Here is a 13,202-nt window from a genome sequence, read left to right as displayed (position 1 = left end):
CATGATTTCAGGATTCAAGAGTTCATGGTTTTTAGAAATTATGTCATAAGAGTTCCATGTATCAGTGACTATACATTGAATTTTGACTGATAATTGTATTTATTAAACCCTTACAACTTAACTACTAACAGTCTATAGTAGAGTGAATTTATTGACTACACAACATGTTTCTTATCACATTATCACTACATGTTTCGACCTCAAGAGGTCATCTTCAGGTGTATGAACACGGCTGTATAATTACACGCCGTCACATTCACTTTCCACTCATTCAACCTTAAAGTTTGTGAATTGAGGTTCAACTTATGTTATTAGTTACACTTTCACTTGTTTGTGAGGTCTCACTGTTCTTCCGCGTTCTTTGATGTTGCTGGATATGTTATGATCGTTGTCGTGATGGGTACTGATGTGTCTTGCTTGTTCGGTTGGTTCCTGTAGGGTATTGGTTGGGGGGAGCTGCGGGGTAGGTGGTTCTGGGATATATTATATTTCTTGCATCTGATTTTGTTTTTATTAAGATATCATAAATTGGGTTATAGCTATCAGTTAAAGCTTCGTTCATTTGTAGATTTTGCTTAGTTAATTCATATATGTGGAAGCTTTCTAGTGTGTTCAATGATTAAAAGTACTAACAGTCTCTCACCGATTCATGCATTCCGTACATCGCTGCAACTGCAGAGCACATAAAATCTTCTGTGTGCTCACTAGTCAGTGCTAGCTGGCGACTGCTAATCCAACTCAAGATTGGGTAAATTTTGGCTGGCTCTTGCCAGCACAGTTGTTCTTGTTTCCAAGTTCCATAGGACTCTTGACCATACCTCACCGTATAACTTTATTTTTCCATCACAACACAACAACTAAGTAATATCAAGGCTAATACCCAGCTATGCTTCACTACATGTTTTGGCCGTTAACGGCCATCATCAGGTGAATACAAATCAACAGACGTATACTATTGAACTGTGGTAAAATTAGATACAATGACAAAATAGTTAGTTCTTTTGTGTAAAAATACAATGGTCATTTATATATAAAACTGAAGGTTATAATATAAAACAAGATTAAAATTGATGTTTTATAACATCTAATCAGTCGTATGTTTACTTTATACGTTCCGTGGACAAAATAAAAATATAAGATGGTATTGGAGGTCCATGACGTTGCAAGTTAATTAATAGAGTAGAGGTGCCTCGTCATACGAAAGAAAATGTCCGTACTATATGAGGAGTAAACAACAACTCGTTTCTTTCGTATGACGAGGCACCTCTACTCTATTAATTAACTTGCAACATCATGGACCTCCAATACCATCTTATATTTTTACTTTGTCCATGGAACGTATAAAGTAAACATACGACTGATTAGATGTTATAAAACATCAATTTTAATCTTGTTTTGTATTATAATCTTCAGTTTTATATATAAATGACCGTTGTATTTTTACACAAAAGAATTAACTATTTTGTCATTGTATCTAATTTTACCACAGTTCAATAGTATATGTCTGTTGATTTGTATTCACCTGATGATGGCCGTTAACGGCCAAAACATGTGGTGAAGCACAGCTGGGTATTAGCCTTGATACTACTTAGTTGTTGTGTTGGACAGAAAAATAAAGTTATATATCGTAACACAACAGGATGCATGAAATGAAGACGCTTCACTGTCTCACATCTATGGGAGTCATGAAATTCTCAACTGACTGTTGGTCATTTGGGCAATCAGTCATTCTTGGTTCCATGTCTTCCTGGACTCATGACCATATTTTACTGTCTTTTGACTGTGGGAGTCATGCAACTCACTGACTCAACTAGGCAGTCCTCATTATATAGCCTTGGCACAGATCACAGACAACACTGCTTTCAACAGTTCCTGTTACATGTTGATTTACTGCTGCATGAACGTGTTTACTGCATTGTTGCATAGCAACAGCTTCTGCTTGGTTCCATTATTCTGGCTTTCGGCCATCATGTCACAATATGTTACTATTAGTAGTTAGTCCTCCAGGTTGGGAGTTGGACATGGGGCTAATGACCCCCACCCCAGAAAAATCTGCTGTTACAAAACCATGGAGGAGGCCAAGACATGCACAGGGTTGTAGAGCCAGTAAAAAAGAATATTATTACCTAGTGGGTTGGCATAGCTGTAACACACCAAACTCATATTTGGGAGGGGCACAGTTTGAATCTTTGCCAGTATAGTGGATATCCTGACTTAGGTCCTTCATGGTTTTCCTCAGTCCTAAAAAATGCCACGATAGTGCTTCAGGTAAGCCCCAACACTTTCATCTGATTCATCTCCAATTTATCATTAATCTTTCATCCTACCATTCAAAAGCGCATAGTCTTGGCTGCTGGCAACATTGTAACAGACCCACAGAAAGAAAACATCACTGTTGTTTTCTGTTTGTGAAGAACTTGTTAAGTACAGATTCTGTGTACATTAAATTTGTTAGACAGACCTCATAGTTTTGTGCTCTGTCTTCATGAATTTGTAGGTTCCAATTTCATATTCCTAGTTCCAGTGGGGCATTAGGTACTTCCATCAAACTAAAAGCTGTGTAGGATTTGAGGGTTCTCATGGCAGTGATTATGAAGAGTACTGTATTCTGGGATACAATGCCCTATAGCTAATTGAAAACTTACATTTGCCACACTGTGTTGTACAAAGGCATTAGCTTTACAAATGTTGCATATGATTTCAGGATTATATATTAAGTGGTGCTATTGCAGCTTCCATCTCACAAATATCTATGCCCACTGCAGTTATTTCTTATTGTAGCAAATCAAGAAGTGGCCAGTTGTCATTTTCGGTGACATGATATTCAAATCCTTCTTCACGAGGATTGGTTAATTTGTTCAAAAGTTGAAAGGGGTAAATGAAGGCATGAGTCCTCATTGGAAACTGCATTTCATTAGCTTTCAAATGAGCCTGGAATGGACCAGTGGAATCTCCAGCCCCAGCAGGGGCAGTGCTTTTAGGGGTTGAGTAGTGCAAAAACATTCCTGGTATTTTCCTAATTCTGAATTCCTGCTACAAAGGACTACAGCATGAAAAGGACAGGAACCTCACCATATATTACTGACAACAAAAGGGGTCAGGTTTTAACAGTCCTTCTAACTGCCCCACGTTGAGGGATGCCACTTTATAACAGTTCTTCTGTTATCATCCTTGATGTCATAGTCTCTGTTGTGGTTGTTGACAACCCCTAATGAGATTCCTGGTACTCATCTGTTTGAGGCTGAGTTCACCCCAGGGCCATAGTGTGGCTAGGATTAGGTCAATTGAAAAATCCAGCGACCTTCTGGCTTGTAGCATAGTGCCTCAACCAACTGTGCTACTGTTTGCCCCACAGAACCTAAAGGCATGGAAACGTACTCTGTTATCTTACCAGTGTATATGATAATGATGCTGCTGAAACAATGTGCATGTGTTGCTGTACAGTTTTTGGATGTGATTCAAATTCTCATTCCTAGTCTTTTCTGAAGAACATGAGTAAGGTTTAATTTCTGTCAAGGTCTGCAGGTATCCTGGATATTTGAAATCAAAGCAAATATAATTGATATCTAAAACTATGATTTCACAAAATGTTGCACAAACATAGACTGACTCTGTGGTCTAGAGGTAAGAGTTCCTGCCTACAGATCCAGAGGTCTGTGTTCGATTCCTGGGGCTACCACATTTTCTGAGTAGTAGTGGGTCTGGTTTGGGGTCCACTCACATAACTGAGGAGCTGTTTCAAGGAAATAGCGGCTCCAGTCTACAAAACTGAAATTAACGGCCATGGGGATTTCTTGCACTGACCACACAACACCCTCTATCCACTAAACTTGTCACTTACTTTGCCAACAAGCGGCAGTCGCTCGGTTAGTATAGTTCACTTGCGGACTAAAACCACAGTTTTTTTTGTCACACTAACGTAATGGCAACAGTGTGAAATCTGTTTGTTTCTCTGTGTTCTTGCATAGAGTTCATAAAGTAAATTCATGATGAAGTCGGAAGATGTTTCACATCTGTAACTACATTTTACATTTTTATGATATTTGTGGTGTGAAAGATGGTGGCCTGCACTAATGTTGGGATTACTTTCACCCTTTCACAGTCATGACACAAATATCTGTGCTCTTCTTAGGCACTCCTGAAAATTCAGAGCAGTTACATGTAAAGTATTTTCATATTTCCTTCTCATCTGCTAAGCATGGTATCAACACGCAGTAAAATAATAAGCTAATGTCATCTCTGGAAATATGTGAAGTACAACCAAATCTGTTCATAAAACATGCTTTCTTTGTGTTAAATTTGGAGAATGCCTGACTTAAGGCACACCACATAAACACTTGACTGTTAAAAGATTAATTACAGTCCATATTCATTCATTCAGTACAATCCTACTTTATGTAAAGCTCATATTGGACTTAGTAATTTTTCTCAGAGGATTACTCATAATACCATTCAGTTATAATCCACTGTGGTTTTCTTTGATCTTTGTGGTAGTGTGTGTATTCTAAAGGAAAGTTGCATAACTTACACATTCAAGAAATCCTGACTCAGTAAACCCTTATGTTCCAAGTTTCAGCCGAACCAGTTCCTGTTTCTCAACTGTTTGTGTTACAAGAAATGTTTTCTTTTCTAACCATGTTTTTTCTTTACATCATATCCAGTTCAAGTGTAGCTCTTAAATGTTATTCACAATTAAATTCAGAGGTGGACACAATACTTTGATCACATAATTCATTATAGACAGGACATTTACTGTCTGATTACGTGGTGTTATGGCATCTCACAGATGTTTGAATCTTCTCACAGATTATTGTGTTTTTCAGCCACACTAAACCCAACACACATTAGTTTGGTGATGATTCGTAGTTACCTTTCCCATCCACTGGCACACTGGCTGCACCATTCATATTTTTACCTGTTCCAGTCCTCTGGTGCAGTCAGTGCATCGTGATTTTTTTTGAGGTTACTGAAATTTAGTAAAGTTAATAACAGTAGTTCGTAATTTTAGTTGAAATTACATATTCCAGTGGCATTTAGATGGACCAGCAGAGAGCTCAAGTAAAATTAAATTTGAACGAAAGGGCTACACATGGTTATACAACACATTGGTATTTAGAATAAGCAGAAATATAATTCACATCCTACTTGTATGAGTGTTTTAATAAAAAAGAACAGGTTAAGATGAGCTATCATTACACTATTTACAAGGGCACATAGCTGCCTCAGGTACTGTCTCTTGAGCACATCATGATATTCACACAGACTTCACAAAGCAACCATTGATATGTCCATTTGTCTTTGCCAGCAAAGTCACATGTCCATTGGTTAATGCTGTAGTGGCCTGCAGGGGATTTAGTACTTCATCAGTGGGAGAAGTGGTAGATGAGGAGGGGGTTGAGATGAGTTCCAGTTTGTCATCCCTTCCTGTCCTGCGGGACTTGGGCTCCTTGCTCCTCTCACTGACTTTCTGTGAATGAGGCAGGGCATACCGTAGTTTATCCCAGAACCAGGGGTCACCCCACTTTACGTATGTGTTCATACTAAGATAGGCACGCAGCTCAGGATCCAGCTGGTCCAGTGGACCAATGTCCCCATAGAGCAACACAATGACCCTGGCACGGCCCTCACTCAGGGCCTGGCTATGTGCTGTGCGGAATTCCATGCGACCCCACACACTTTCAAGGAAGCTGGGTGACAGCACTACGAGAGTTCGTCGTGAGTCTTCCACAGATCGTGCTATCTGATTAGGAATCCACTCACCAGCTATCCAGTCACGATAATGCAGACATAGCTTGAAATGTGTCGTGCCACCCTCCAGCTCTGGCACCAGCTGATTCACAACAAATTCTTCATCACGATGTGAGTAGCTGATGAAGGCATCATACAGTTTGTCTTTGTCAAGCTCCTCCTCTGTCACAAACCAGAGGCACAAGCCCCGTGCATACAGCCACACTTTCACCTCATGCTGGAAGTAGTAGTACAGAGCTGCTGAGATTCCCACCATGATGCCAAGCAGGGCCACAATTATACTCATTGTCACGATGGTAGCACTAGACACTGGGCACAAATCATTGAAGGTGAGATTGGCCAGTGATCGTCCTGAGCCATCCCCACATGTGATATTGGAGAGATACGCCACCTGCAACAATATACATGTTAACATGGAACATCACCGTACGATGTGGTATGGTGTGGTGTGCCATGAATTATCCATACCTGAGTGAAGTGTTCCTGCAGGAAATTGAGCATGCCACGTGCTGCACAGTCACACTGCCATGGATTAGCATGGAGTGTGAGACGCTGAAGGCCGGTTGTTTTATTGGCAAGTGCCTGCAGAATGGAAGCATCGAGCCATGTCATGTTGTTGTGATCCAACTCTAGCACCTGCAATGGTAAATAGGCTTGAGATGACAGTCTTTGGAATAAAGGTGATGCACAAGGCATTATGAGCACCTCTTCTTACCTGCAGGTGAGGAGGCACCTGCTCTGCTGCCAATGTTGAGATGTTGTTGCCTGACAGATAGAGTTGTGTCACCCTGCTGTATCCTGGTGCAGTGTTCCAAGGCAGTGTCACAATACTGTTACTGTTGAGCCATAATTCTGTGTGGTTGAGTTTAATCCTTCTAGGCCACAAGACTCTGCTGTCAAGTTTGAGTGGGTCTGGCAAACTGGCAGGAGACTGTGATAGATTCAAGCCTGAGCAGTCCACAATTAGGGCAGAGTCTGCTGGACGCTCAAAGCACGTGCAAGGATGTGGACAATCCACCAGTTTTGGAAGAGGGCACTGTATCTTGAAGGAGCTGAGCTGCTTCACTGTGATGCCTCTCCATCCTGGTGGGGCAGCGCAGCTGAGGTTGCCCGGGATGATTTCAAACATGCTGCGTGCTTCTGGTTCAAGTCTGTCCTCAAGATAGCGCAACAGGTCATAAACCTTGCAGTCACACATTAAGGGGTTCCCCTCCAGCAGAATACGTCTGTTTGGTGGAGTCTGATGAGGGATTTGCCCCCTGGCCACAATCTCTAAGTTCTGAAGGTCAATGATGGAGATGGTGTTGTAAGTGAGGTCCACAGTGATGTAGCTTGACAGGAACTGTATGTCTTCCAGCTGTATGACAATACAGTTATTGAGATAATGACAAATAAGGCAATGTACTGCTAACCATAATGCTCCAGAATCCTAAAGCCAACAGACAAGGATACACTGATTACTTACACTGAGGTTGGAAATGAGGTTGTGACTCAGATCAAGAGTTCGCAGGTTCAGCATTGTAAGGACCCAATCTGAGAAAATAGTCATGATGGCATTATAGCTGATGTACAGTTCCTCAAGATGCACACAGGCACTAAGAACTGACTGTACCTCTCCTACATTGGTCTGTAGCCCTCTTAAGGACAGATGGTTGTGGGAAAGTGTCAGCTGTCTAAGTGTAGGCACATGCATGAATGCCTCTAGTGCAATGTGTTTCAGCTGGTTGTGCTCCAAATTCAGTGATTTAAGTTGTGCTAGGCCCTTCAGAAGATTCCTGTAATAACAGAAGGGAACCCTGGTTGGTACATCTACCATTGTCATTAAGATTACAATCCCAATGGATGATTGCCATGTAGGTTTGGAGATAGGTAACAAAACTTCAGAAGAACCTGCTGCCTCCATGTTTAGGAAGAAGGTGGAGTCAGCAAGCTCCTCCAAAATATTGGCTATACACCAGCCATTCCTGGAGGCCAAAATCTTGATATTCACCACAGTGAGACTCTTAAATCTCATACTTACAGTCATCTGTGTTGCTTATTCTATTGGCTCACCCTGAGATGTTGGTTAGTTGGTTGTGGTCCAGTTCAAGGGTCTGCAAATTGTCGAGACCAAAGAATATCCCATCTGGCAGGGCTTGCAAACGGTTGCTGCCCAGTTTGAGGTTCATAAGTTTGACTGTGTCCTGAAATAGTTCTGCAGGCAGAGTTGTTAGTAAGTTTCCTTGCAGGGAGATGTTGACTATTGCTGGTGATCCCCAGAAGATGTCAGCAGGCATTTGTGTGATGCCACACATATTGAGGTACACTTCCAGCAGATTAGTAAGGTTGGCCAACAGTCCAGGTGGAATGTACTGAAGCGGCTGTCTATTGTCATACAGTCCCAACTTTGTCAGACTTCTAGTTGATGAAAACAAACCATCAGGCAAGAAACTAAAATTGTTGCTGGGCATGGTGAGCTCCCTGAGCTGGGGCATCTTGGCAAACAAGTCTGCAGATATTGAAGTCAGCTTATTGGAGCTGAGGTCCAGAAACTGCAGACCCGATAGACCAATAAATACGTCTTGTGTGAGATTCTGCAGATTATTTCCCCACAAGTTCAATCTGCTGAGTTGAGATAGGTTACGAAATATTCCCACCTCCAGGTGGCTCATCTGGTTTCCACCCAGTTCCAGTGTCAGAAGATTGGACAAGTGGTCAAACACATGGACAGGCAGCTGAAGGGCATTGTCTTTCAGGTCCAGATACTGGAGCATAGTCATCTCTTGGAACAGATCTTGAGGCAATGTTGTTATTCCATTGCCGTGCAGTGTCAGAGTTGTGAGGTTGCTCAGCCCTGCTAGGAATGATGATTCCAACGTGTCACTCAGATTGCTGTTCTGGAATACAAGTGATTCAACCCCAGATATACCAATAGATTCAAGCATCTGGTACAAAGGCATATTAGGCAGGGGACAAAATGTGAAGGCCACACGAGGGGTGGGGCCCACATGTAGCCCAGACAACAAGGCATAGTCCATCCATGTCATAGAGAAACACTGGAAGTTCAGCATGTTCCCTGGCTTCAGCTTTGCATGGAATGTAACCTTCTGTGGGGCATGGGAGCACCATAGGTCCAGGTCACCCAATACGTTGTGCTCACAGTGGCAGCTGCTATTGATAGGGCACAAGCTGTTGTCACTGCTGACCACCGCCAGTGTTAACACTGTTGTCAACATTAGCTGTCTCATTGTTAGTAACATTTTGTTCCTGCAATAAGAAATAATTATTAACTTTTTCATTGTCTGTGAAGTTAAGAAGCTTAGGCTGGTTTTGCCAGGTATGTTGCATGCCATTCATAGATGGCATAGTTTATTTTGAACAGTTCTGGTTATCATCTTAGGCACAGAATTCTTGCTTAAAAATCTTAACTCAACTTCCTTAAAACTAGGAATCTGTAAAAGAGGGTTAAAAATATGACAGTTTAGTTCTTAAAATAATTTCTTTGAAGCATGAAGTTCGTGTAAATAATACTAAAAAATTCAGTTCCTACCCAGAGAATGTTTTCCCTTTTGTTGTTAGAATCATATGAAACACACTAACAAATTCCATGGAGCCGAGTCCTTTTGAGAAGCAAACAGTTGCTCAGCTACTCAAGAATGTCCCAAAATTTTAAGGAACCTGTAGGTTCATTACTGTGTTCAGAAGAGCATGCCACTGGTCCCTATCCAGGAACCAGGTAAATCCAATCCATACCACCCCATCCTATTTCTCGAAAATCCATATTAATATTATCCTCTCACCTACATCTAGGTCTTCTTCCTTGTCTCTTTCCCACCAAAACCCTGCTACCATGCGTGCTACATGCCCTACTCATCTCATCCTCATTGACTTGATCACTCTGATTATATTTGGCAAAGAGTACAAGTTACAGAGGAGTTGGGATAGCTCAGTCGGAGTTCGATTCCTGGCAGTGCAAGATTTTTCTCTACTCCACAGTGTCCAGACAGACTCTGGGACTCACCCAGCCTACTATCCAGTGGGTACTGAAGGCTCTTTCCCTGGGGGTAAAGCGGCAGGGGCGTGAAGCTAACCACTCATCTCCATCTGATGCTAAGTTCAAGAAAGGTGGAGCTGTACCTCCACTCCCTCGTGTGTGTTCATGGAATGGTGTTTTTTTTTTTTGTTGCAATTTATGAAGATCCTCATTATGCACTTTTCTCCAAATATTCTCCTTAGCACCCTTAGTCTGTTGTTCCCTTGATATAAGAAACAAAGTTCCACGCCTATACAAAAATATCGGCAAAATTGTAGTTTTGTATATTTTAATTATTTCGTTTTTTAATAGATGAGAAGACAGACATTTTCATTGGGTACATCCTCTTGTGTTTATTACACAAAATTCTTTATTACTGAAGTGCAGTTCAGTAGTATGTGCGTGCAGTAACTATGTACGTGCCTGATGGCTTTAAAAGTCGAAGCATGTAGCTAAGGTGATATTGACCTAGACTGTTTTGTTGTTGTGTTCTGACAGATCCATAAAGAATTTTGAGAAGACAGAAAGTTTACGAAGTGAATGGTAGAAACTATTACCCAAAGTTAATGTTCTCTTAGTTTCCTCATGAATGAAATTTTGATTTGTTACTGTCGTATCCAAATATTTTAACTCTGCAACATTTTCAAAGGATCTCTTATCTATCTGCATGTTATGATTTTGCCGTGAATTCTGGTGACGAGACATTGTCGCCATAAGTACACCGTGTGAGGAAAATGCAGATTTAATTTTTGTTAATGTTGAAGCAGGTGGTGCATATTCACTAGAAGGCCCTGGAATAATAATTGTAAATCACGGAATAATTTGTAGAGGCACCGTGTATATGTGGTGTTAACCGACGTTTTGGAGGAACGTATCGCCTCCATCTTCAGGGTAGAAGAAAAATATAAGAAATCTGCAAGCGAAGAAACCCTGAAGATGGAGGCGATACGTTCCTCCAAAACGTCGGTTAACACCACATATACACGGTGCCAAATCCCAGAAGACTGCTTTCTTCATAGTCACCGCCGTGAAAGCCTCAAATCTTACACGGAATAATTTACCGACGAAACCGAAAATGAACTCGCCACGTTTCATTTCCATCAGAAAATTATTATGTGGTTTACGTATAATTATTAATTAATGGCCTGCCTCGAGTGAATCATTGTGTAGTATTCCTCCCCTGTGCATTAACGGGTTACGGCCACTCGGGGGAGCGGGCAGCATATAACAGTATTTTGTGCGTGTGAACGTAGCAGGGCACCGCAGGCGTGGCAAGTAACGCTGACTGACTGGTAGGCATTTCCGATGCAGAACAAAAACAGCAGAAACACTGCTGCGACGTCAGCGCGTTGCCTAACTGTGAATTTGGGTCGAATTCCGAGTCTAATGCCACTGGCGTGTCTACGCAAATTTTGAGTACTGCACATTGCGGGACCGAACGATTTGGCTGTCGCGGTAACACTTTTGGAGCCGCTGGTTCCAACTAGACCTTCAAGTTTTTCGTATTTTTGCCCAGCCTCTCATGAAAAATTCTGATATTGAGTCTTCACCTACGCCACGATTTCGACGCTATATAGCCAGGGGCTGCTTACAGCTCTTCTAATTTAACCATAAATCAGCTTTGTGAACGCTCTACATACGACCGACATACCCCTTGGTCTCAGAATTTGACTCCACTTAACTCTGTTTTGACCATTTTTATCTAGGACTGTGTGTTAACGTGCGTTGTATGTTAAACTGTATTTTACCACAGAAAGGGCTGTATAAAAGAAAGTTAGGGTGTTAGGGCCTCTTTTGGACATGTGTTTTAACACCGTTAATTACTCGTCTCATTCCGTTATGAGGCTTCTCGTACTCATGGGGGTACATTGCCCTCTGTTCATAACCGCTGCCATAGGTAGATAAAAGGTAAGGTTGTTCCTGTGTTTAATTAGTTAAGCATGCCATGGGTCCGTATAGGGGAGTGGAGGTATAGCGCCAGATGGAGGTGAGTGGTTAGTTTCACGGCCCTACTGCTTTACCCCCGGTACCTATTGGATAGCAGGTCGGCCATAGATAACAAGTGTTTGTACTAGTCGACTGTCAATCTCCTGCCCAGATGACTCGCGCCCCCGTATTCTCGTACTGTCAGCTGACAGAATTATACAGAAGCATGTTGGAGAAGACATTTGCCATGAGATGTAACAATTTTCGTGCTTATGGACGTGCAAACAAGCTGCTAAGTAAGATTTGTTTGCACGCAACGGAAATAGCGCTTCGACCTTGCAACCAAAAAAATACCTATACAACTAAAAGTTTAACTGTGTTGCCACTAAGCTGCGTTCTGAGCTTTCTCAATCCAATCTAAACAAAGAACTATTTACTAAACGTCAGCATGGATACATTATAAAAATTTACCACAATTCTGTTTGTCTATTTTTGGCATTTGACGACTCCGTCGATAGCTAAGACTACTGGGTAGAATGTTAGACTGACTGGTGCATAATTAATTGGAAAGGATATGAAAGTAGTCGTGACCTATTCCAAGGCACTTTCCCAGCATTCGCCCGGAGAGGCTGTGGAGAGACAGGAGAACCTCAGAATAGTCGGTATCCCTGCCGAGATTATGAACGGGCACCTCCCGAATGCAAATTAGAAGCGTCACCTTGCTCCTACCCCAGCCACTTGTCTGGTCCACCGATTTTACTCCCCTAACATACCAAGGAGTAACATATAGGACATTCATCATTACATATCTGTCTCAGTTCCCCGATGTTTCCATTTTGTTCAACCCAACTGTTTTTCCTTCCACTTTATCTGAGATAAGCTGCCTGACGCATATGTGAAGGTATCTTGCGTAGGTAACTTCTCGCAATAAAAGTCATGTGTGTACAAAGAAATCTCTGGTAGGGCGACTTTGGTTCCTACCGTATGATTAAAATAGAGGCTTATAACTTTCTGATGACGACGTAACGATTTACGTCACCGTCTTATTGATGATTACGCAACCTCAAAGAGTTTTCAGACTTGCTTTATACGTAACGTCCCTGTGCTTATAATTATTTAAGCACGCCATGAAGACGCATGAGAAAGCAGAGGCATACTTCCATCATTCTTGACCTTGGCATTGGATGGAGGTGAGTGGTCAGCCTCACGCACAGCCGCTTTACCCCTGGGTAAAATGGCATCGGGAACTCACTAAATAGGAGGCTGGGCTGGCCCCAAATCCAGTCTGGGCGCCTTGAAGATAAAAATCCTTTGTCCTTGCCGGGAATCAAACACCGGACGTCTAGCTCGCAGTTCGTCACTATGCCCAGTGAGGTATTCCGGCTCCCTGGACACGCTTTGTGCCGGTGTTAAAGAGACCATGCGTCAGTCAAGCAGAACCTCGCGTACGGAGTCCGTTTAAAAACAAGAATTTCTGTTGAATGTCACCGTGTTCGTACGGTCCATACGATGGTCC

The 13,202-nt window shown here is 42.0% G+C and overlaps 2 protein-coding genes across 2 annotated transcripts in view; one reads left to right on the top strand and one right to left on the bottom strand.

The window, feature by feature from the left end:
* LOC111867488 (cation-independent mannose-6-phosphate receptor) overlaps window positions 1-999 on the top strand; it is a 32,673-nt gene extending 31,674 nt beyond the window's left edge. Inside the window, exon 21 of the mRNA XM_023857425.2 lies at window positions 12-999. Within this exon, the coding sequence (XP_023713193.1) occupies window positions 12-35 (24 nt within the window). The 3' untranslated portion in view covers window positions 36-999. The remainder of the gene's footprint in view (window positions 1-11) is intronic.
* A 4,142-nt stretch (window positions 1,000-5,141) lies between these two features.
* LOC111867489 (protein toll) overlaps window positions 5,142-13,202 on the bottom strand; it is a gene marked incomplete at its 5' end in the record, with an annotated part of 10,483 nt that continues 2,422 nt past the window's right edge. Inside the window, 5 exon segments of the mRNA XM_023857426.2 lie at window positions 5,142-6,139; window positions 6,217-6,384; window positions 6,464-7,105; window positions 7,214-7,523; window positions 7,801-8,994. Coding sequence (XP_023713194.1) covers window positions 5,255-6,139; window positions 6,217-6,384; window positions 6,464-7,105; window positions 7,214-7,523; window positions 7,801-8,987 — 3,192 coding nt within the window. The 3' untranslated portion in view covers window positions 5,142-5,254.

This window comes from Cryptotermes secundus, unplaced genomic scaffold, assembly GCF_002891405.2.
Source record: "Cryptotermes secundus unplaced genomic scaffold, Csec_1.0 scaffold843, whole genome shotgun sequence".
Classification (NCBI taxonomy): domain Eukaryota; kingdom Metazoa; phylum Arthropoda; class Insecta; order Blattodea; family Kalotermitidae; genus Cryptotermes; species Cryptotermes secundus.
Note: the sequence above shows the minus strand (reverse complement) of the source record. Positions and strands in the feature narration are given on the sequence as shown.